Genomic DNA, 24,228 nt, shown 5'->3' on the forward strand with positions numbered 1-24,228 from the left:
ACCAGATTGTTGGGATTGGACATCAGTTTGAGGAGAGCGGGGTGGTTGTAGCCTGAGAGAGGACAAAGTAAGAGTGGGCATGGGCGTAGGAAGCTTTGGAAATGTGGATGGGACAATCTAACGCTGGCATTTTTGCATATTCCCAGTCTTTAACTTGTATTCTCTCTATATTTTTAATTACTCTGGGGTGGAATGAATAGTTTGGAATTAAGAGTGATGAACAGGTTAATAATTATATGATAGCAGGTCTTCAACTAGACATCAAGCAGGTAGATATTAGAGTTGACCAGTAGTATTTCCCATTATTTTCAGACTTGTTGTGCAACTCAAAATCCTTCAATACACTGAAATTCAGCTCAGTTCCAGACAAAGAAATTCACAATCAGTGAACCATTCATTGTCAGCTGAACTGAAACACAGTTTGCCTGTATGAGCTAAAACTCACACAAAAAAACCTTGACAACTGAAATCAAGCAAACACCGTCTCACAGCCAGTAACCTTTTGTCCACCTTTGTTTACTGAGCTCCAGGCAGACACCGAGAGAGAAAACAGGAAACCAGGGCTGCTATGAACACTGGAGGCCAAATCTCTCTTCCAAGAACTGCGGTGGCTTCATAACAATGACAAACAGGCACAACACATCTATTCTTTCTCAATAGCTCCCCTTCCATTTCAATTATGTTATCCTAGTCACAGTGAGGAGTAGGATAGAAACATTGAGCATCACAAAAAAACATTTAAAAAAACTAATTTAAGAAATACTGGCCTGGTGTGTCTTAAATAAATCTACTTATTCCTATGTATTCTGAAAAAGTAGGCAATTGTTAGAAGCTGTCCGGCCCTTTCAACTACTGAATTAATTAGGTGTGTGAGTTCTTGGCTCCAACAGAAACCCTTCTGTCAGGGGGGCCCTGAGGCCTGGAGCTGAAACCACAAATAATGCTTAGAATACTGCAACCCAACTGGAGTAGTACTTAGTCTTTGGACAAAGGTCCATTTCAAAGAGAGCGGGAGAGCATTTTCCAAACCATCACATTTGTCTTTGAATAATTTGATCATGAATGATTGAGGATCTACTTTTTGCAGTAAAGTTATAGGAAGTTCCCTTTTCTACTGAACAGCGTTTATATTGTACACTTCCTGTAAATTATGCTGTTTAATAATCCAAAAACAAAAGGGAAGCCCCATGCCAACAACCAAAATATTAGTAGAGTACATAGAACCTGCAACCAGGGTTGGCAGTTTTTTTCATCGACAGAACAACACTTGAACAACTGAATTTAAGACAGCATCTCTTGCTGGTATAAACATGCCATCTGCCTCTGATCAAGTGAAGTACATATTAGAATGCAGAAGCCATGCATTGCAATCAGTCCAGCCAGACCACGTCTTGGGGTTTGTGATGCGTGTGAATGCAGTTTGTTCAGTTTGGACACATTTTTGCATAATAAATGCCTCTCAATCACTCTCAATTTAGGGACGCACCAGATAAAATAAGAAGCTGCTATCTGAATGTTTTGTTCACTGCACTTTGATGATGATACTTTGCATTGTAGCTGAGGGAATCTCTGTGAATGTCAATCATGACTTAAGGGCACCTTGAGTGTCTGAGGTCAGCTACCTTTACTATCTGATTTTCACTTCCATATTCAGTTTAATGCTGCACTGTAGAAAACACAGAGTGCAATGAAGAAAGTTGCAGCTACGCCAGATACTGACCTTTGCTAGCAGAATGCAGTCAAGCACTGCTGCATCATCTGAAGATTGGCTGCTTATTGCCTTCTTCATTGCTTGACTTTAAGTAACACAAATACATGAGTGTAACTTCTTCAGATTGCTGTCAATAACAAACTACAAACACTAGTGCCCACGTGGTAAACTGGCAGCTCTCCAGCTACAGTTCTTTTTTCATTTTCCAATTGACAATATGTATTGATAGCGTGAAGTAAAATGGCATATGTGGTGTAAAAAGGATTGTATCCATAGATGGATCATTTGCTACTCACCGATTGGGATGGAGGAGATCTGAGTGTAGATATCTAGCATGCGGTTTCCATCCACATCCACCAGGTAGTTCCCTCTGCTCTCGTCATAGTTACAGAAGAAGTTGATTGCACCAACATTCTGAGAATAGACATGTTCTGTATTAAGCACATTATTCAGAATTCAGTCCTCCTGTATTAACTTGGCAGGAGACACACAAGCACATACGCCTGCCATGCGACACACAAATAATCACACTGTGGGAATAAAAAGTCCAACATTTTGGTGACTGTTACCTAGAGATGTTCTATTATTCTAATCTGTGTTTCAGGATCATGATTTGCTGAGCTTTGCTCAAAGAGTTTAGACACATAGAAGCTGCTAATCTCTCTCACACACCTCACCTGAATGTCTCCCAGCTGCTTTGTGAGCTCCTACAGAAGAAAAAAAACTCAGTTATAGCTGAAGTAAGGATAGAGTGGTAATTTGCGTGAGTGCGCTTGTGTGTTACTTGTGATCGTGTTCCAGGAACTGAAGTCTTCATGGAGGGTCCATCATAGTCAAACTCCACCTGGGTCTTTGGTGCGGCCTTACTGACATATCGACAACCTGGTGGAAGGAACAGAGAAAACAATAATATACATTGTAATATTCATGTAATGTGTTTATGTAACTTTGTAATACTGTTCATTCTGTACACATGACATCTATTGCATCTGTCCATCCGGGGAGAGGGATCCTTCTCTGTTGCTCTCCTGAAGGTTTCTTCCCTTTTTTGCCCGTGAAAGGTTATTTTTGGGGAGTTTTTCCTGATCCGATGTGAGGTCCTGGGACAGGGATGTCGTATGTGTACAGATTGTAAAGCCCTCTGAGGCAAATTTGTAATTTGTGATATTGGACTATACAAAATAAACTGAATTGAATTGAATTGAAATAATGATCTACACACACTTAGACAGAGAGTGTGTTTACTGTACATTCTGCTACTATCCCAGCTATGATCAGGGTGTTGGTTATGTACATGTTAACATAATTTATTAGTTTGTAGGGTTGGAACAAAATATCATTATGGAAATATAATGTATTGCTTCCTCTTGCGATATTTAATCAATATCCATCCATCCATCTATTCTCATCCGCATAATCCGGGGTCGGGTCACGTGGCAGCAGACCAAGCAGGCTGAACCAGGCTTCCCTTTCAAAGAAATCAATTTATTTTAACATTTAATATTCAAAGTATTCATTAAATATCTTGTTTTTGATTACCAAAAATCATTATTTTAATGTTTCCTTCCCTAATTTTGTTAAAAAAATCTTATTTTAGCTGTGATTGGAACCAAAGAATTACACATTTAATATTTGAAATGTTTATTTGTCACTTTGTCACACTCACACAACATACACTCTTGGTACTCTCCCTCTTCACTTGGCCCTCCTGTCTGATGTCCTCATGTGGCTGGGTGGTGGCAGTGTTTATTTTTTAACCCACATCTTCTCATTGCCTCTATAATATGCATTTGGAGGTGGGGCGTGCCCTCCATGCGCCTCTTCATATGTGGCATGACAAGCTCTTTGCCCAGCTCCTTGATGAATAGCTGCAGTGCATTGGTCACACCACCCATGTACTCAGGGTGCTGTGCAGTGCAGTTGCTGGAGGCATTGAGGGTGGCAACATCCAGCACATTGTGCCAGAGCACCATGGGCCACCTCCATGTTCTCTGCTTGCATGTGTAGGTGCAAACCATCTGATCCGTTGTGTCCACTCCTGATGTTGTTCGGTTGGAGTACTGGATCACTTCTGGTTTCTTCTTCACAGTTTCATCCACTGCTCTGTTGTCATGTGGTACTCAGGAGGACAACACCTTCCCTTTTTCATCACATAACTCACCACGGTCATGTTGGCACTGAATCCAAATTTGGATCTATGCTTCTCCCTCGATTTGGATGGCTTCATGACAGGCGTATGTCCGGCTTGTTCCCCACAATTTTAAGGTTCTTCTCAATGAGCTTGTACATTGGATTTTGCAGTGGATCCAGAAACAGCTCCTGCAGGGCCACGTCCCAGCTCGTGTCCCCCCTGCAAGGAGGGTCAAACCAATTAAGGCCATGACTTCTACTTTATCAACGCATCTCCACTCCTTCTCTTTTGTTTCGTCCCTCTAAATTGGTGAATTTCAGAACCTCTTCAATGATGTTGTCACCGATAAACAAATCCCAGACATCTTTTGGTGAAATGGTTGTTGAACCAGATGCAGGTCCTGGGCAGCTCCTCAGGATGTTGTGGATGATGTCATCTACGAGAGCTGGATTTCTAGACATGCCCACAACTCCAGCTTGACCCTGTGGTACATAGTCTAGGTCATCACCATCAGAGATCTCAGACTCAGAATCAGGATCAAGAATTGCTGCATCTTCCTCATCTTGTTCTTCATGTAGCATCTCTATGACCATTTCAGCTTTAAATCTGTAATGACTGCGAAGAGCCATACTAAAACACTGTGGATAAAGAAAATAAGTTGATCAAGTATACAGTTCCATTTCAAGTTTTATTTTGTTGACCTAGCTGACATTAGCTATCTCGACTAGAATGTCATGTTGACCTAGCTATTGTTAGCTAGAATTGACCTAAATAACATGAGCTAACATTAGCTAGCTACTATATAATATGTTAACAGCTAGCTAATACTATTGGACATATTTAACTTTCCCATCAGTAATGGATGTCAATGTGAAGTAATGTTCAAATATTATGTGCAGTTATCTTTTCAAAAGATATCAAATATTTTAGGTAAAACAATTGTAAAATAAGACTTACGTGAATCAGATGTGCAAAAGCAGCTCGTTCTGTAGTTCTGACAAGTGTGGCAAACATTTAAAAATGAAAGGTTCCTATCAAATTCACACTTGCATAAATGGGTTGTAACAAGTTATACGCTGTCACATGCAGGTTTCTTCCCCCAGCACCAAAGGATGAAGCACAAACAGGGATATGATTCATAATATACTTTATTACTCTCTCGGCTGTGCCTCTGCTCCTCTCTCTCTCTCGAGCCTCTAACTGTATGCCCCATATATAGGGCAGAGACACTCAGGCCTTGATTCCCTGCAGCTGAGGGCAATTAGGCCTGTTCCCGGCACCTGTTCCCTGAACCACTCCCCCACACCCCTCCGCAGCTGAGCATAACCACGCCCCAGCCACCACATGGGTCATTTTTGACAAAATGAAAATAATGATTTAGGGTACTCCTCCTATGAATCGCCACCTTAACGTGGTGGAGGAGTTTGAGTGGCTCAGTGATCCTGGGAGCTATGTTGTCCGGGGCATCAGCCCCTGGTAGGGTCTCCCAAGGCAAACAGGTCTCGGGGGAGAGCCCAGACTAAGAGCGGTTCAATAAACCCTGATGATAAGCAGCCCACGGACTGAAGCTACCTTGCCCGGACAAGGGAAACCGGGGCACCCTCCCGGAGCCAGACCCAGGAGGGGAGCTCGTCGGCGAGCGTCTGGTGGCCGGGCTTTCGCCCATGGGGCCCGGTCGGGCTCAGCCCGAAAAAACATCATGGAGCAGCAGTCACCCTGTGGACCCACCACCCGCAGGGAAAATTATCGGGGTTGGGTGCTATGTAGACCGGGCGGCGGGCCAGGCGGGAGACCTGGGCGGGCCGATCGCTGGCGGCATAGACTAGCTCTAGGGACGTGGAACGTCACCTCACTAGCGGGGAAAGAGCCGGAGCTGGTGCAAACGTGTAGTGAGGGTGAACTGGGAACGTCTGGCAGAGGATCCTGTCCGGGAGGTCTTCAACTCCCACCTCCGGAAGAATTTCTCACAAATCCCGAGGGAGGCTGGGGACATGGAATCCGAGTGGACCTTGTTCAAAGCCTCTATTGTGGACGCGGCTGCTCGGGGCTGTGGCCGGAAGGTCATCGGTGCCTGTCGTGGCGGCAACCCGAGAACCCGGTGGTGGACACCGGGGTTGAGGGAAGCCGTCAAACTGAAGAAGGAGGCCTTTCGGGCCTGGCTGGCCCAGGGGTCTCCTGAAGTAGCTGACAGGTACCGGCGGGCCAGAAGGGCTGCAGCGGCGATGGTCGCGGAGGCTAAAACTCGGGCATGGGAGGAGTTCGGGGAGGCCATGGAGAAGGACTTTCGGTTGGCCTCAAGGAAGTTCTGGCAAACCATCCGACGGCTCAGGAAGGGAAAGCAGGGTCTACCCCAGGCTGTTCTCAGCAGGGGGGGGGGAACTGCTGACCCGGACTGGGGACATCGTCGGGCGGTGAAAAGAGCACTTTGAGGAACTCCTAAACCCAGCCAACGTGTCCCCCGGAGAGGGGGCAGCGCTATGGGGTGGATTCACCCATATCCCTGGCAGAGGTCACAAAGGTAGTCAAAAAGCTCCTTGGTGGCAAGGCGCCAGGGGTGGATGAGATCCGCCCTGAGATGCTGAAAGCGCTGGACATTGTTGGGCTGTCTTGGTTGACACGCCTTTTCAGTGTCGCATGGGGGTCGGGAACAGTGCCCATGGACTGGCAGACCGGGGTGGTGGTTCCCATCTTCAAGAAGGGGGACCGGAGAGTGTGCTCGAACTATCGTGGTATCACACTGCTCAGCCTCCCGGGAAAAGCTTATGCCAGGGTGCTGGAGAGGAGGCTCCGACCGCTTGTCGAACCTCAGATTCAAGACGAACAGTGCGGATTCCGTCCCGGTCGTGGAACAGTGGACCAGCTCTTTACCCTCGCAAGATTACTGGAGGGGTCCTGGGAGTTTGCCCAACCAGTTTACATGTGCTTTGTAGACCTGGAGAAGGCTTTCGACCGGGTCCCTCGGGGGGGTTTGTGGGGGGTGCTCCGGGAGTATGGGGTGCCGGACCCGTTGGCACAGGCCATCCGATCTCTGTACACCTGCAGTAGGAGCTGTGTTCGTCTCCTCGGTAGTAAGTCAGACACGTTCCCGGTGGGTGTTGGCCTCCGCCAGGGCTGCCCTTTATCACCGGTCCTGTTCGTGACCTTCACGGACAGGATATCTAGGCGCAGCCAGGGGGCGGAGAGGATCCGGTTCGGGAGTCTCGGGATTGCCTCTCTGGTGTTTGCGGATGATGTGGTTCTGTTTGCCTCCTCGGACCGTGACCTCCAGCTTTCACTGGGGCGTTTTGCAGCCGAGTGCGAAGCGGCAGGGATGAGAGTTAGCACCTCCAAATCTGAGACCATGGTGCTCTGCCGGAAACCGGCGGATTGCTCCCTCCAGGTGGGGGCAAACTGCCTACTCCAAGCGAAGGAGTTCAAGTATCTCGGGGTCTTGTTCACGAGTGAGGGTAAGGTGGAGCGGGAGATCGACAGGCGGATCGGTGCGGCTGCAGCAGTAAAACAGGCGCTGTACCGGTCCGTCTTAGTGAAGAGGGAGCTGAGCCGGAAGGCAAAGCTCTCCATTTACTGGTCGGTCTACGTTCCAACCCTCACCTATAGTCACGAACTCTGGGTCGTGACCGAAAGAACGAGATCTCAGATACAAGCGGCCGAAATGAGCTTCCTCCGTAGGGTGGCCGGGCTCAGCCTTAGAGATAGGGTAAGGAGCTCGGACATCAGGGGGGAGCTTGGAGTCGAGTCGCTGCTCCTTCGTGTCGAAAGGAGTCAGCTGAGGTGGTTCGGGCATCTAGTCAGGTGTCCCATTAGAGGTTTTCCGGGCACGTCCAACTGGTAGGAGGCCCCGGGGAAGACCGAGGACACGCTGGAGGGATTATATCTCCCGGCTGGCCTTGGAACGCCTCGGGATCCCCCAGAATGAGCTGGAAAGTGTTGCGGGTGAGAGGGAGGCCTGGGTCGGCCTGCTGAACTTGCTGCCACCGCGACCCGACCCCGGATAAGCGGGTGATAATGGATGGATGGATGGATGGATGGATTTAGGGTAATCAAAAACAATATATTTTAATGATTACTTTGTAATGTTAAATGATTTAATAAATAGATTTAAAAAATATATAGCAAAGAAACACAGCCATGCATGAAATAACATGTGAAATGAATACGTTTCATTTTGGACCCATGTTGTGCCTTAGAAGGGTAGTGATACAAAAATGATTTTTATTAAAAAAGTACGAAAGGACAAATTAAAATAAGAATTTGCGATGATCAAAAACAAGTTAATTGAGGAATTCATGGAATTCTGAATGATGAAATTAATTTATTGCAAAGATATTTACAATTACAACGCCGTCGGGTCACTTTTGATTTGTGTTGTGTATCAAAGGGTTAATCAATATACTGCAGCCAAATATCGATATTGTTATTAAAACATGCAGGAGCTCTAAACTGGCCTATTGATGATTGGCAGGAGAGATGACCTTTGAGACGTCACTCAGTCGGCAATCTCTGAGGAGCCAGAACATTTATAACAGCTTCCTGATTCAGGTCAGTAAAACATTTCTACTGATTACAATATGCTGATAATATACAGAATATATATATAATATACTAAGTAAAAAGTAACTTAGAAATAAAGTTTGAAATCAGTGAGGTAGCAGGGCTCTACATTCAAGCAAGGCATACAATATGTATTATAAAAAACATTGGAATAATTTTGCCTGTTCTGCTTTCCCAGAGGCGCTTTAAATTTAGACTTTAAGACCAATTCAGGTACATCAAAAAGGACACAGCCCGTTTTAGAGAAAATAATTTAAAAAAAAATATTTAACAGTTTTAAAAGGAGACAAAAAAAAGACAAGAAAATGAATTACAATGGAAGCAAAGCCACGGAGCATTTAGTAAAGGACAGCTATGCACACAGTTCTACGAACACTTCTAGGTAAAGCTACAAGACGACATTAGAGCAAGTCCACATCAGGACCTGGTGAAACGGTACTAAAAGAATGCATTCCAAAGGATTTCATTTAAATTGAAGAGTGTTGGATTTACCTGGAGCACTGAGCCACAGATTTTTCTGCAGGGAGAGAGCAAACTGACGGCTGATCAAGGAGGACGCCATGACAAAGCTGTCCAGAGACAGGATGAAGTGTGAGGGAGAGGCAGTGAGAGGCCTCAAGGTCTAACTTCACCAGGTCACCTAGTGAGAGGGAGAGAGGGAGTGTGTGCGTTAAAGAGGCACTTAGCTGAGACTATGCCCTTTGTTGTTGATCTTAGTTGTCAAATTGACACCGCAGTGCATTGACTTATAATATAATTACTGCTTTGTGCCTTTTTAGGGGGAGTGCATTCACAGATATGTGAATGCACTCCCCCTAAATGTATCACAGCTGATTGTCTATCAAGTATCCAATTATAGAAGAATCACTGTATCATGATAGTATGGTATCGTGAGTTACTCTTATGTGTCTTTGAGTATCTTAAAAAGCGCTATATAAATTAAATGGATTATTATTATAATCAGAAGAACAATATTTATATAGGACCTTTCAAAGCAGTTCCCAAAGGGCTTTAATAGACAAAGCAAATAAACAGAAAGCTAAACAAAAGCAAGATAAGCTAAGGTCTAATTTAAACAGAGCTAAAACAGATGCAATAAACAACAAAAAGAGCTTTTGGCTTTCATTATATTTTGGCTTTCAAGTAGAAGTAAATCATATGTGTTCCATTTCAGGCTTTCGATTGGGCTGCAGCTGGTGTGACAGCCATATTACTAATATGAATGAATCAATAACTATTCCTAGTAACTCTTGAAAATGTAAGGAAGAAATGCGTAGAGTGCAGGCAAAATAGGGTCTGTCTGCTCTCTCTTCTAAGCTCTTATGTAATACTGGCAGCAGAAACAGGATCATTCTAGATAGCTGCTTTCAAACAGCAAAGGAAACCCTGACCCTGCAGACGCACGCACCCATGACACACACACACACGCACGCACATGAGCTGTTTCTTGGCAACACCTCGTGAACTGGATGAAACTGGTTTAGAGAGTGAGAGTTACACAAGACTGCATCTTCATATGCCTGGAAGGGGGGGAGGGGTATAGTAATGGAGGACAGCTGAAGGGACGCAGGGACTTTAAACTGGGATGATCTGGAGTCAAAGCACAAAGAGAAGACAACAGCAATAATGCCTGCTGGAATACTTGAGCTGGGAGTGAGTTGAGTGATCATAACCATAGATACCTTCATGAAAAAATACTTTATACAGGAAAAATGAAATCCTGTACCTGTACCCTGGACCCCTTTCCCACTGCTCTGCTCAAGTCACATATCCCCACTCTCAGTCCTTTCATCACCAAGGTTGTTAACCTTTCCCTTCAGTCTGGCTATGTCCCACCTACTCTCAAGGTTGCTGTCATCCGTCCCCTTCTCAAGAAGCCCACCCTGGACCCGGAGGTTCTAGCCAATTACAGACCTATCTCCAACCTTGCTTTCCTGTCCAAGGTGTTAGAGAAGGTAGTCACTTCTCAACTTCAGAACCACCTCAAACACAACAACTTGTTTGAAAAGTTTCAGTCAGGATTTCGTTCAGCCCACAGCACTGAAACGGTTTTGCTCAGGGTTACGAATGACCTGCTGATGACAGCCGATGCAGGATCACCCTCACTCCTCATCCTCCTGGACCTGACTGCTGCATTTGACACAGTGGATCACACTATCCTCCTAGAGCGCCTCTACACCACTGTTGGACTATCAGACTCTGTGCTCAAGTGGTTTCAGTCCTACCTTTCTGGCACAACTGAATATGTGTCACTGGGAAGATGCAAGTCCAGACTGCTCCCAGTCTCCTGTGGTGTTCCGCAAGGGTCGGTCCTCAGCCCTATCCTATTCATTATTTACATGCTCCCCCTCGGTCGTGTCATCAGCAGACATATGATGTCCTTCCACTGTTATGCTCACGACACACAGCTTTACATAAAAACTACCCCAAGCCCCTCTGCAGCCATTTCATGTCTCACCGCCTGTCTTGGGGAGATAAAGACATGGATGAGCAACAACTTTCTCAAATTAAACAATAGCAAAACTGAAGCCCTCCTTGTTGGCACTCCACACCAGGTTCAGTCATCCTCCATAACTCATCTTACCTTCGACGGTCAAGTCATACCCCTCTCCTCCACAGTCACTAATCTGGGATATAGGTTTGATCCTCACCTGACCTTTAATGACCATATAAAACACCTGTGCAAAACCTCCTTTTATCTTTTATCTCAAAAACAACCGGGCGACCGGGCCTTTTGCTCAGCAGCGCCCCGCTTATGGAACAGTCTCCCTGACCATCTAAGGGCAACACAGACACTGGACTCTTTTAAGACTGGCCTAAAAAACATTTTATTCAGGAAGGCGTTTGTGACTTTAAGTTGAGTTTTATGACTTGTGTCAACTATTACTTTTTTATTATAGTTAGTTTTAACTATGTACTGGCTCTGTGCCTTACAAATATAATGCATTGTTATTTATTAAGAACATGATTTTAATTATTGATTATCAAATACTGGTGTTCATCATTCAAGTTCTTGTGTACAGTGACGATGGGAAGATGTGTCTCGCCTGGCTATTGAGACAAAATACTGACTAATGCTAGAAAATAATGAGTTCATATACATACAAGTGTGTTTAGCATACGATGACAAAGGGGCACAATTTCAGACTGTTTCTCCAGGAAGTGTTGCACTCATTTGCGCACATCATAAGTGACAGTCAGTTAAGTAAAACATTTTTAAAAAGAGCTTGAGAGAAGTTCAAACACGGCATATCCCCCCCTCCCCCATCATCATCCCCTTTATTTCACAGCTAAAAGAGTCCATTTCCCATGATTCCCCTGAATTAAAACTAAAAGAATGAAATATCCTCATAATGCAGAGAAACAAGTGATGGCAAAACATCAGACAGCTATAGATATTTACCCAGAAGACCCAGTCACAGAAACACATCCCACATATCTGTGTGTTGGAATGGAATGATTTTTAGAAATCATGTCTCTACATCTCAACTACGTCAGTGAAGGTGACTGAAAACAAGAATAGTAGAACACATGTTGGTCATATATTGATCAGAATAAAATGAGATAATATAGAATGAGACTTAGTTAAAGCCTCTACCTTATTCTGAAGAACAAAAAGCTTAGGCGACACGCACGCACGCACACAAAAACCCTTCTTCTGTTCCTGAAGGCCGTGGATCCGTTAAGGTCATACTCCCACAAAACAATGTGACTTTGACAAGTACGACTAGATTAATTATCAACAGCCAGACAATTCATTAAGCTTTCCTGTTGCCTTTCAACAATTACCTATTAATTATAAATTACAAAAGTTAACTACAAAACAAGTAATCATAATGACAGGAATATACAGCCTGGTAAAATCAGACATGGTCTACAGCTCCATGGGCTTTCAAAATCATCCAATATGGAAAATGCAATCGATCCTTTCTGGAAAATTACTGAATAGAATTCAAATAGGAAAACCCACAGGGTTTTAATAACAGTAAAGAATAAAAAATAAAAACAAATACATGACAGAAACTGTCCTGCCTGCTGCCTTTCTGCCTAAAACCGGTCTGGGACGGTGAAATCTGCCGTCCCGTCCTCCAGTGACCTGAAATTGCATTGACAAAAAGAGCGTTGCGTAACCACGGCAGCAGTGTGGCCCTATCAAACTCCACAGCCAGCATTTGATTGACATAACATCGTTTGTGACAGAGACAGAGAGGTTTTATATTTTCTCCTAGTACACACTGATAGAGGTAAAGGATCTAGAAAAAAGAACTTGACCAGGAGACCGGATTACAATGTAGACACATGGGAGGAGAACTGCGAAATAACTGAATGAACAGACTGATTTAGAGTTTCTCAAGCTTGGGGTCGACCCTAATGTGCAGATGGAGTTGTTGCTGGAGCTTTCTGACACATTCAATCAATCGAATCAATTTGTTTTAAAAATGCTTTACATACACCAGCATTCCCATATGATCAGTTCAGAGCTTCTTTCACGCTCCTGAAAAGAACAAAGATATGCTGGATCTTTTTATACAGCTTTTGATTCTCTACTTTACTGTTTGGGGACCTCAGGTGGAGAGATGGTTTAGTTTAAGCCTCTGGTAGCTGGCAATACATGTCAGGTCACTAACTAAGTGGAGCACTATGCAACACCTGTTCCTTACAAAGAGAAAATACACAGAGAAAGAGGGTCCTTTCCATCAGAGGAGGTGGTTGCTTTGGCCAAGCTGAAGGCCCAGTCTGCCAAGTCACGGATAAATGCAAGAATCCAGTTTGTGGACTAATAGCACTGTGCATGAGCGAAAATAAAGTGTGGATGTCTCAAACATGTGGTCATGCAGGTTCCTGCATGAACGGTGCCTAAAACATCACCTATACCATAATAATCCCAGAACTTCCACTCACTCTTGTGCTATTTGAAAGTTTACAGGAATATAACCTGTAGACAATGGGCCTAGTCAATGGTCAAACATGTCATCCTAACATGCGTGTTCAAGCTTTTTAAATTCTTGGGATCATTATTGTTTTTTTATCCAATCAAATACATAAATTAAAATATTAGAAACTGAGCTACTTTGACACTAATGGCAAAGAGTCCCTCAATGTCTCTTAATAGTGTGAGACTTTATTTTAGAGTAATAACGTCAGTTAACCTTTTTAGCTGCTTTAAGGAGCTCCAGGCAGTCACCTCCCTTCCTAGAGGTTTAGTCCAATTCAGAATGTTATCATAGCAAGGATGATGAGAGTGCCTCCTCTCACAGGCTGCTTCACTGAAGTCTTAATTAAAGACAGGACTTTTTATTTAGTTTTATCCATTCATCCACACTGCTTGAATGAGCAGAAACATTGTTTTAATAGACTGATTTTAGATGAGAAGAGTCTTTTTTCATCGTAAAATTACTTAAATATATTACCGTTGTGCAAAAATTACTTTGCCAGTAGAATTAAATTGTTTTACAAGATGTTTCGTACTTCTTCCCCAGAGTCTTTGTGCTTTCTCGCCTCACAGGTTTCCATGTGTCTGGAGCCGGTCCTGCCTCCTGGGTCCTGCCTCTTGCCATGGCCCTGCTGACGCTCACCTTCTCTATCTCCTTCTGTATGAATTCATGCACCATTAATGCGCATTACTAACTTTACTCCTTTTCTGGAGTCTTTGTGCTTTCTCTCCTCACAGGTTTACATGGATCATGGTTACATCTGGACCCTGGTCCTGCCTGACACTTTCCGCTATGATCATTGTTATTATTAGTTGCATTGCAATTAGTATTGTCAATACCAGTACTGCTTTTATTATCATTATTATTCTACTATATCTATTGTTGGTAGTTGTAACTTTTTCATCATGCCTACTACTCTCATTATATTAATTATTTATGTCATATGCATTGACTGTGTTGTAACTGTTACGTTGTTCTTTCTGCACACATGACATCTATTGTACCTCTGTCCATCTTGATGGAGGGATCCTCCTCTGTTGCTCTCCTGAAGGTTTGTTTTTCCTGATCCGACAGAGGATGCCGTATGTGTACAGATTGTAAAGCCCTCTGAGGATAATTGGTAATGTGTGATTTTGGGCTAGACAAAATAAATGTAATTTCATTTCATTGAATTGGCGCCCATCGGCTCCTGAAACATCATGGTCAAACCATTCTTTCAACATGACTTGTCATGTATATTTATTAATGCAAATGTTCCATCTTTAAGCAGGGTGATAGGGGCACTCATGGATACTGCTCACTAATCTACCGCTATTCAGGCTGACTTGTAAATCTGCATGGTACCTATAGCAACCACTCGTCACTTCCTCTCTTTTAACATCCAATGCTAACGAACCTGGCCTCACCTTTTGTTACTTAATCCAAATGGATTTGTGTATACATACATCTGTATAGCCTCACAAAACAACATTTAGTAACAAAGCAAATTTAAGGCAGCTATGCTTATTTTCACACTGAGGATCTTGTGAAGGAGTTGTCAACGGTAAATGGACTTGCATTTATACAATGTCAGCATTCATCCATTGACACTTTATTGTTACATTCTTCCTTTAAATACTTGAACCCAGAACTGTTCTGCTTTCTATTATTTTGTCTTTTGCCAGTTTGTGTCTACTTTACATTCACAGAGTACCACAGAATTGATGTAGCGTGAGCCTACTTGGCCTGTGTGTAGTAAAAGAATGTGGAGGCTTTTTGAACTTCTGGAGAGGGCTGCACCTGTAACAACATCCTGTCGGCTGAGTGAAAAGAATGCATTCAATTCCTCACCTTGCTGTTGTCCAACGTGGGTCCAGAGACCTGGAGGAGTCCAGAACTGAGTTTCAGGGGCCCTGGAACAAAAAGAACAACAACTACTCTTAAACCAGCGTTTACTGATAGTATCAAAAATACACTTCTGAACACATGTATTTACTGTGGTTATTACTGCTGAGTGCTGAGTTAACTAACGCTGCTCTTACACGAAAGGTGAAATATGCTGAGTGGTCAATGTGAGGAGTAATGCGACTGATTAGCATTCAAACGAGTTCATTTGTTTAGAAGGATGTCTGTTGGGCATATCTGGTGTGCTGCAAAATCTGGTTCCGACTAGATCCGGCCGGCTCACACACTAGACATCACGTTTCATCAGAGTTATGGATTCTATCAGTGAGCTGACATCGCAGTCATAAAGTCACATTACTTTGCGATTGTGATGTCAACACCGATGCTTCTTCCACTGCTTCCCTGACATGGACGCTGTCGAACGGCGCGCATCCCGACGCTCTGACGGTTCAACAGCACGAGCACCTGCCGCCGGGAACGAGTGAGCGTCAATGCGACAGGCAGCGATTTGATCCTGACAAGTCTCTCCTGCGGACACGGTCGTTCATGAGCCGTGGTGCGATGAGGTCCTACACTTACCGAGGATCCGGAGTCGGCAGCACAGAGGGATGACTGTTGGACAGCAGGAGAGAGTGTGAGCGTGTGTGTGTGTGGTGATGAGCAGCCAGGCCACCGGCTTTCTCTACAGGAGGAGGGGCTTATTCTGATTGGCTCGCTGGCTGGCTGGCTGGCTGGCCTCTAGTGGAGTTTTTTTTAACAAAGCTTTATTTGCATTTAGACACAAAGCACGTGATGGTAAACTCGTTTTCACCATTGCTCTTTGCATTCGGTGGCTTTGAGAATCCGACTTAAGAGTATCAACACATGTACATACAAATCCCAGGAAAACTGAGCATATAGTCACTTACGTCAGACTAATCCAGATTGAGTGGGAAACTGGAGTGAAGTTGTCGTATAAACAGTCATGAAGGACACATCTACCTGATAGATTCGAAAACAGTGCCAAGGGGAGTCGAGAAGGTTCCCTGCTTATCAGACAAGATGTCCTGGGCCCTATTTCTAGTACCTGGCTAACGCAGTTAGCTGGATAATTTTCAGGATAAGATTAGTCAGGCTTTTTGGTTCCACAAAGCAAGTTTGGCAAAATCACCATAGCAACACATCCAGAAATATGGATAAGCTTGCAGCTCCCTTCATCAGAGATCCCATTGATGAAGGAGTGATATTAGTTAGATTAGCGTTTTATAGGGAGAGAGTTCTTCGAGATCGTCAAGATCCTTTATCACGTCATGATGACTTCCTATACGAGCGCTATCCATTCTGCCCACAAGGAATTTCTATCTGAATTTTTAGAGTTTTTATCAAGTTCAGTCCTTAAAACTGATAAGGTTATTATTGTAGGAGATTTGAATATTCATGTGGATGTTGATAATAATTGCCTTAGTGCTGCATTTATCTCATTGTTGGACTTGATTGGCTTCTGTCAGAGAGTACAGAAACCCACTCACTGCTTTGGCCACACCCTCAACCTTGTTCTTGCATGTGGCATTGACATTGAGCATTCCCACAGAACCCTCTTCTGTCAGACCATTACCTCATAACTTTTGAGTTTATACTCCCGGAGTGTACACCGTTAGTCAAAAGTTTCTACACCAGATGTCAATCTGACAGTGCTGTAGCTAAATTTAAAGAAGTGATTCCTTCTGCATTTGATTCAATACCACGTCTCAATGTGACGGAGGACTTCTGTGCTAACTTTAGTCCATCCCAGATTGATCATCTTGTCGATAGTGCTACAGGCTCACTGAGAATGACACTAGACTCGATAGCCCCACTGAAGAAAAAGACGGTGAAGCAAAGGAGGTTTGCTCCCTGGTAATAACCCTCAGACCCGCAAACTAAAGCAAACATCACGAAAGCTTGAAAGCATTTGGCGTTCCACCAATCTGGAAGAATCACACTTAGTTTGGCGAGAAAGTCTTAAAACATAAAAAGGCCCTCCGCAATGCCAGAGCAGCCTATTACTCATCAGTAATAGAGAAAAATAAGAACAACCCCAGGTTTCTCTTTAGCACTGTAGCCCGGCTGACAGAGAGTCACAGCTATGTGGAGCCATGTATTCCTATAGACCTCAGTAGTAATGACTTCATGAACTTCTTCAATGAAAAGATTTTAACTATTAGAGGCAAGATTGATGATCTCTTGCCCTCAACCAGTGCCGATCTGTCCTCAAGTGGAGTGGCCTTGGAAACGGCTGTATGCCCTGGTGTTTATTTGGATGGCTTTTCTCCCATCAACCTTGACCAATTCTCTTCAACGGTTTCTACTTCTAAACTGTCTACCTGTCGTCTCTTGGACCCCATCCCAACAAGGCTGCTAAAAGACGTGTTGCCTTTAATTGGCACCTCTCTGTTGGATATTGTTAATGTGTCTTTGCTAACAGGCCATGTACCACATTCCTTAAAAGTAGCTGTAATTAAACCTCTCCTGAAGAAGTCCACTCTTAATCCAGAGGTGTTGGTTAACTACAGACCAATCTCTAACCTTCCCTTCCTCTCTAAGATCCTAGAGAAAGTAGTCGCAAATCAGTTGTTTGACTTTCTACATTAAAATAGTTTATTTGAGGAGGTTTCAGTCAGGATTTAGAAAACACCACAGCACAGAGACAGCAGTGATGAAAATTACAAATGACCTCCTAATTGCATCAGATAAAGGACTCATCTCTGTACTTGTTTTGTTAGACCTTAGTGTAGGTTCAACACCATTGATCATGACATCCTATTACAGCAGGGGTCTCAAACTCCTGGGGGCCGCTATAGGTAGAGTCTGGGTGAGGCTGGGCCGCATCAAGTATTAAAAAAAAAAAGTATAACTGATCCAATCTTCTCAATCTTTATTAATAACAATTTAGAACATGAATGAGCATGAATGAACATGAACGGCTCTGCAGAACATGAACGGTTGAACAGGTTCTTCAGAACATGGGCTTCTCTTGTCTATTCCTTGCTGCCACAGACCTGGCAGTGCTTCCTCTCACACAGCTGAGCCACATTTGGCTTGAGGGAGTAAAAAGTAGGATGGGAGCCAGAGCCTTCAGTTATCAAGCTCCTTTTTTATGGAACCAGCTTCCACTTTCAGTCCGGGAGGCAGACACAGTCACCACATTTAAGAGTAGACTTAATACTTTCCTCTTTTAATAGTTCTTATAGTTAGGGTTGAATCAGGTTTGCCCTGGTCCATCCCTTAGATATGCTGCTATAGGCTTATAGGCTGCTGGGGGATGTTTTAGGATGCACTGGGCACCTACCTCATCTTTTCTCTCTACTTATTGATGAATTTACATCTCTCCATTGCACCTTACTAACTCTGCTTCCTCCTCGGAGTCTTTGTGACTTCACGTCTCATAGGGTCCATTGGACCTGGCTGTGTCTGATGCCTCCTGCCTGGTGAGTCGGCCTCCTGCCTTGGCTCTGCTGATGAAAAATTGTAGAATGTATTCTAACCTGACTCCTTTTGACACAAAGGTGTAGCGCCTCAACTCCAAGTTCCCTCCTGATGTCCGAGCTCCTTACCGTGTTTTCACATCAGCAGGGCCATGGCAGGAGGGGCAGGAGGCCGGCCCACCAGGTATGAGGCATGCGAAAGAGGCCAGACCAATGAGGTCGGCCTTTGAGGAAGGAGGCACAGAGAAGGAGGCAGGGCCATTGGGAAGGAGGCCGGGTCCAGGCCAGAAGTTGGATGCAGGAAGCAGGAGCAAGGACCCAGGACCAGCTTCAGACACATCCAGGTCCAATCGACCCTATTGGACACGACTGAGCCTCCCGGGGAAAGCTTATGCCAGGGTGCTGTAAAGGAGGCTCTGACCATTTGTCAAACCTCAGATTCAAGAGGAGCAGTGCGGATTCCGTCCCGGTCGTGGAACAATGGACCATCTCTTTACCCTCGCAAGACTACTGGAGGGGTCCTGGGAGCCAAACCAGTCAGAAGGCGTTTTTGTGGGGGGTGCTGCAGGAGTTTGGGATGCCTAAGTAATTAAAATGTATGCTTGTTGAGAAAAGAAGAGCAGCACTAATTATTTTCCTCAGATGCATATGTGATACACTTGTCGTTGGTGTGAGCAATTCATTTTTACTATACAATCATGAGCTTTGAATTGCTCAATTTTTAAGTTGAACATTTTTTTATTTTAAAGGAAGAACAACACAACTCACCATCAGAGTTCAACTCATTTTAAATCATCCATAACTACAGTCAGATTCTGTATTGCTGGCTACGATCCATACCTCAAGAGAGCTCAAAGACAGTCAGTTGCAATTAAAACATCATGGGAGTAAAGATAAAACCAACCATTAACTGTCACATAATCAATTTACTCGTTTTTCTCAAAACAAAATAATGTTTTTATTTCTTTCTTAGTTTGTTCTTTTTGTGTCGATTGGCTGTATTGTTTAATTTATTTTACTATTTTATCAGAGTTTAAATTTACCTTTGCTGTTATTTTTGCCTTGCTTTGTCTATCAAACCACTTGTAAACTTGTTTTTTAATGTAATAATAATAATAATAATAATAATAATAACAATATTATTATTATTATTATTATTATAATGATCGACAGCTCCACCTTTTTTTTCTGACGGAACGGAAGCCATGTTTGTATTTTCAAGTCCGGACGACTTAGAGGGTGCACTAGTTTCAACCTCAGCGACCTATGACTGAGGAGGCGTGTACTGTGCTTTCCACCGATGTTATCTAGCAGGTAAGGCACTTTTTTATTTGCTAAAACCTCTCGCAGCTGCAGATTAGTTTGGTTTGAAACTAGATGAGAACAGTTATGGGACTTCTTGCTACTGTAACTGTGACGTGTTCGGCTTAAATGTAATTATCTAACTATATGCTCATCAGGTTCCTGCAGACATGTTGCGCATATAAAGGAAAGGATCGACCGAGTGTGTTGAAAAAAGGGTATATCGTGATATATAGAAAGCACCAATACAAATTAAATAAAAAGTATATCTACAAGTCAAGCTACGGTAAGATTCATATGAACTGGATGAATATGTACGTTTTGTGCATATACAATACACTTAGACACTACATTTGGATAACGTTCAGGTCATTACAGATTAATTATGATTATGATTAATTATGAAGACAGATGTCACTGAAACATTTCTAGTAGAGGAACACAACAGGCGTTAATTTTTTTGAGACCACTCCCCGTGTAATACACATATCTTACTGCAAAGATCGTTTTTGGTTGATGATCCTCGAAAACAGTGAACATGTAGCCTTCCTCAAGAGGGACTGTGTCGGTCATATCACATGTATCTCTGGAAGTAATAATCAGAATGTCAGTAAATCTGGACTCTATGTTCAGAGACAGTTATTGTATACAATAAAGCACATATTGTATCTATACTGTTGTCCACCTTTGAAACTGAAGTACTTAAACACGCATGAATTATAGGCGGAAAGGGATGTTGTCCCTTTTTTAAAAGTTAATATTTTTACTATTATCAGTTTGGGGGTGGATCCAATATGAAAGTTATAAAAAAAACATTTTCCAAAATGCTGCGAGGCCAATGATATTACTCCCACTCAATTCACTTTTAAGAAATTGAGAAAAACTCTAAATGCAACCAAAAATGTTTCCTGGGCTGGCTTCTTTGACTACAAATACTTTGCTTGGTATTTTCCGCATACATTAAACAAATATAAAAAAAATGTCTTGAACAAGGACAACGAGGACAAGGAGTTGAACAAAATTGCTCAACTTTCTGTCAGGAGAAATTGCAGCTGTCTCTAAGCAGCAGAACATATTAATGGATTGGATTATTATATGATTGAATTAGATTATTGGAACAATCTCGTTAATTCGAACCAGACTTCAGTACTCAGGATAGTTGCGCGTGCCAGTCCTCACATGTATATATACATATGTGTGTGTGTGTATGTATGTATATATATATATATATATATATATATATATATATATATATATATATATATATATATATACATACATACATACATACATACATACATACATACATACATACATACAGAGTGCATCCGGAAAGTATTCACAGCGCTTCACTTTTTCTACATTTTGTTATGTTACAGCCTTATTCCAAAACCCATAATGACAAAGTGAAAACAGTTTTTTGCTAATTTTTGCAAATCTATTAATAATAAAGAACGAAAACATAACATGTACATAAGTATTCACAGCCTTTGCTCAATACTTTGTTGAAGCACCTTTGGCAGTAATTACAGGCTCAAGTCTTCTTGGGTATGATTCCACAAGCTTGGCACACCTATTCGTGGGCAGTTTCTCCCATTCTTCTTTGCAGAACCTCTCAAGTTCCATCAGGTTGGATGGGGAGCGTCGGTGCAAAGCCATTTTCAGATCTCTCCAGAGATGTTCAATCGGGTTCAAGTCAGGGCTCTGGCTGGGCCACTCAAGGACATTCACAGAGTTGTCCCGAAGCCACTCCTTTGTTATCTTGGCTGTGTGTTTCTTAAGTGCTAAATAGGGTTTCACGGTGTTCCGATACTTAAAAAGTACCGCGTTACCAGTACGTTCAAAATGATACGGTTTTGCATATTTTTAGTATCGATACTTTATTAACATAGCGCGCGATCAGAGCGCGCTCTCTGCTCTGCTCTCTTGTCATGCTGCCTGCATGCGTTGACTGCAAGGGGGCGGTGCTGCACAGCGCTCACACAGGCAGCACTGGCCGTTTCTCAATCCAAAGTACGCTGAGTACAGACTTGTGTTCTTTTGGAGTCCGGGAGGACGCAGGACGGTCTTTCTGCAATTGGAACAGCAGTGAACTTGATGACGTGTCAGCTGTTCGTGCTCATGAGTTTACTCCAATTATTCATTGTAAATTAAATATGACAACCCTGCTTTTTTCGTTTTCTTTTAAAATATAATTATTTTATTTTGAATTGTGTGTTTTTTAAATGTGTGTATATGTATATGTATGTGTGTGTGTGTGTGTGTGTATATATATATATATATATATATATATATATATATATATATATATGTGTATGTAATTGCAACCCTCAGTTAGAGGATTTAACTAATAATAATAATAATGAACTCGTTGTGCTCTAAACCTTAATGATATCTCATGTGTAACCGCTACGGAGACATCAGAGCCAGCGGATCGTTTAAAAAAGTCCTGCCGACATCAGGCTGTTCTCGGTGGCCACACTGAGCGCTGACCGCCCGGGGCTGCAGGCTCGCTCAAATCTCCGAAACCGACAACAGATTTGATGCTTAAACTAATAACTTCTCGCCTGAAAACATCCTAAAATTACATTCCGTGACTCAACAACAGTAGTATTTAGAAAAAGTCAACTTTCATTTGAGTATTTTCTCCTCCGCCATTGTTCCCCGTCGCTGATGCAAAATGCATTGTGGGATATTGGCTGTCCAAAGTACGCACAAGTCTCTGGGCGGATCAAGTCACATCCTGGCATTTTTACCGTGCTTTGCGAGAAGCGAACTTTTGAATTGGAACAGTACTTGGGCCGCGACTGACGTTTCACAAGTCCACGAGAACACAAGTACGGACAAGAACGCATATTGAGAAACTGCCACTCTCTCACACAGGGAGACAACATGGCGTTATGTGCGGGCGCATTTGCCGACCGTCCTCGGCTTTTTGAAAAAAAAGATGCCAGAAGTAATATCTGGAAGTACTTTGGCTACGTTACAGATAGTGAAGGAAAGCCCACTGACCTTCAGAGACCCGTTTGCAAAACGTGTTTTAAAGCCACACAGATCAAGGGAGGCAACATGTCAAACATGGCAAAACACCTAGCAGACAGACACCCCGAACTGTTCAAAGAGTTCAAAGAACAACAGTTAAGCAAATGTGATTTATAAACATGATGCACACCCCAATTCAATTCAATTCAGTTTATTTTGTATAGCCCAATATTACAAATTTGCCTCAGAGGGCTTTACAATCTGTACACATACCTCACATCGAATCAGGAAAAACTCCCCAAAAATAACCTTTGACAGGGAAAAAAGGGGAGAAACCTTCAGGAGGAGGATCCCTCTCCCCGGATGGACGGATGCAATAGATGTCATGTGTACAGAATGAACAGCATTACAAAGTTACATAAACACATTACATGAATATGACAATGTATGAATGGAGCTCCAATCCATGAAACAGAAGGAGGTAGAGAGGAGGGGGGGGCGGGGCGCATCAGCAGGGCCAACGCGGGAGGCCGCCTCACCAGGCATCAGACACCACCAGGTCCAATGGACCCTATGAGACGTGAAGTCACAACGACTCCGGGGAGGAAGCAGAGTTAATAAGGTGCAATGGAGAGATGTAAATTCATCCATAAGGAGAGAGAGAAGAGGAGATAGGTGCTCAGTGTATCCTAAAACATCCCCCAGCAGCCTATAAGCCTATAGCAGCATATCAAGGGGCTCGACCAGGGCAAACCTGATTCAGCCCTAACTATAAGCACTATCAAACAGGAAAGTCTTAAGTCTATTCTTGAATGAGGTGACTGTGTCTGCCTCCCGGACTGAAAGTGGAAGCTGGTTCCATAAAAGAGGAGCTTGATAACTGAAGGATCTTGCTCCCATCCTACTTTTTAGGACTCTAGGAACCACGAGCAATATGGTACTACAAGCTCCTTAAGATATGATGGTGAATCACCAATCAAGGCTTTGTAGGTGAGGAGAAGAATTTTAAATGTGATTCTTGATTTCACAGGGAGCCAGTGCAGAGCAGCTAATACAGGAGTAATGTTACATTACATTACATGTCATTTTAGCTGACGCTTTTATCCAAAGCGACTTAAAATCATGTTACATTCATACACTGTAGACACAGCTACAGGGAACAGATCAGGGTTAAGTGTCTTGCTCAAGGACACATCGACTAGGGCAGGGATTGAACCACCAACCCCCTGACTGAAAGACGGACCTGCTAACCACTGACCCACAGTCGCCTAATGTGATCTCTTTTCTTAG

General features: G+C 43.2%; 2 protein-coding genes across 4 annotated transcripts in view; one reads left to right on the forward strand and one right to left on the reverse strand.

Annotated features, from left to right (window-relative positions):
- The window catches only part of abat (4-aminobutyrate aminotransferase), a 28,157-nt gene extending 12,249 nt beyond the window's left edge, over nt 1-15,908 (reverse strand). Inside the window, exons 1-8 of one of the 2 annotated variants that reach the window (XM_034540482.1) lie at nt 15,791-15,908; nt 15,570-15,676; nt 15,158-15,219; nt 8,886-9,033; nt 2,496-2,593; nt 2,389-2,418; nt 2,008-2,125; nt 3-52 (exon numbers count right to left, since the gene is read on the reverse strand). In XM_034540482.1, the coding sequence (XP_034396373.1) occupies nt 3-52; nt 2,008-2,125; nt 2,389-2,418; nt 2,496-2,593; nt 8,886-8,955 (366 nt within the window). In that variant the 5' untranslated portion in view covers nt 8,956-9,033; nt 15,158-15,219; nt 15,570-15,676; nt 15,791-15,908. The remainder of the gene's footprint in view (nt 1-2; nt 53-2,007; nt 2,126-2,388; nt 2,419-2,495; nt 2,594-8,885; nt 9,034-15,157; nt 15,220-15,569; nt 15,677-15,790) is intronic. The other variant, XM_034540481.1, reaches the window with a different exon arrangement.
- Nucleotides 15,909-19,880: 3,972 nt separating this feature from the next.
- The window catches only part of mettl22 (methyltransferase like 22), a 47,180-nt gene continuing 42,832 nt past the window's right edge, over nt 19,881-24,228 (forward strand). For both annotated transcript variants that reach the window (XM_034540484.1, XM_034540483.1), the window contains exon 1: nt 19,881-19,968. The gene's annotated coding sequence lies outside the window, so the exon portion shown is untranslated. The remainder of the gene's footprint in view (nt 19,969-24,228) is intronic.

The sequence above is a fragment of the Cyclopterus lumpus genome, chromosome 8 (assembly GCF_009769545.1).
Source record: "Cyclopterus lumpus isolate fCycLum1 chromosome 8, fCycLum1.pri, whole genome shotgun sequence".
Classification (NCBI taxonomy): domain Eukaryota; kingdom Metazoa; phylum Chordata; class Actinopteri; order Perciformes; family Cyclopteridae; genus Cyclopterus; species Cyclopterus lumpus.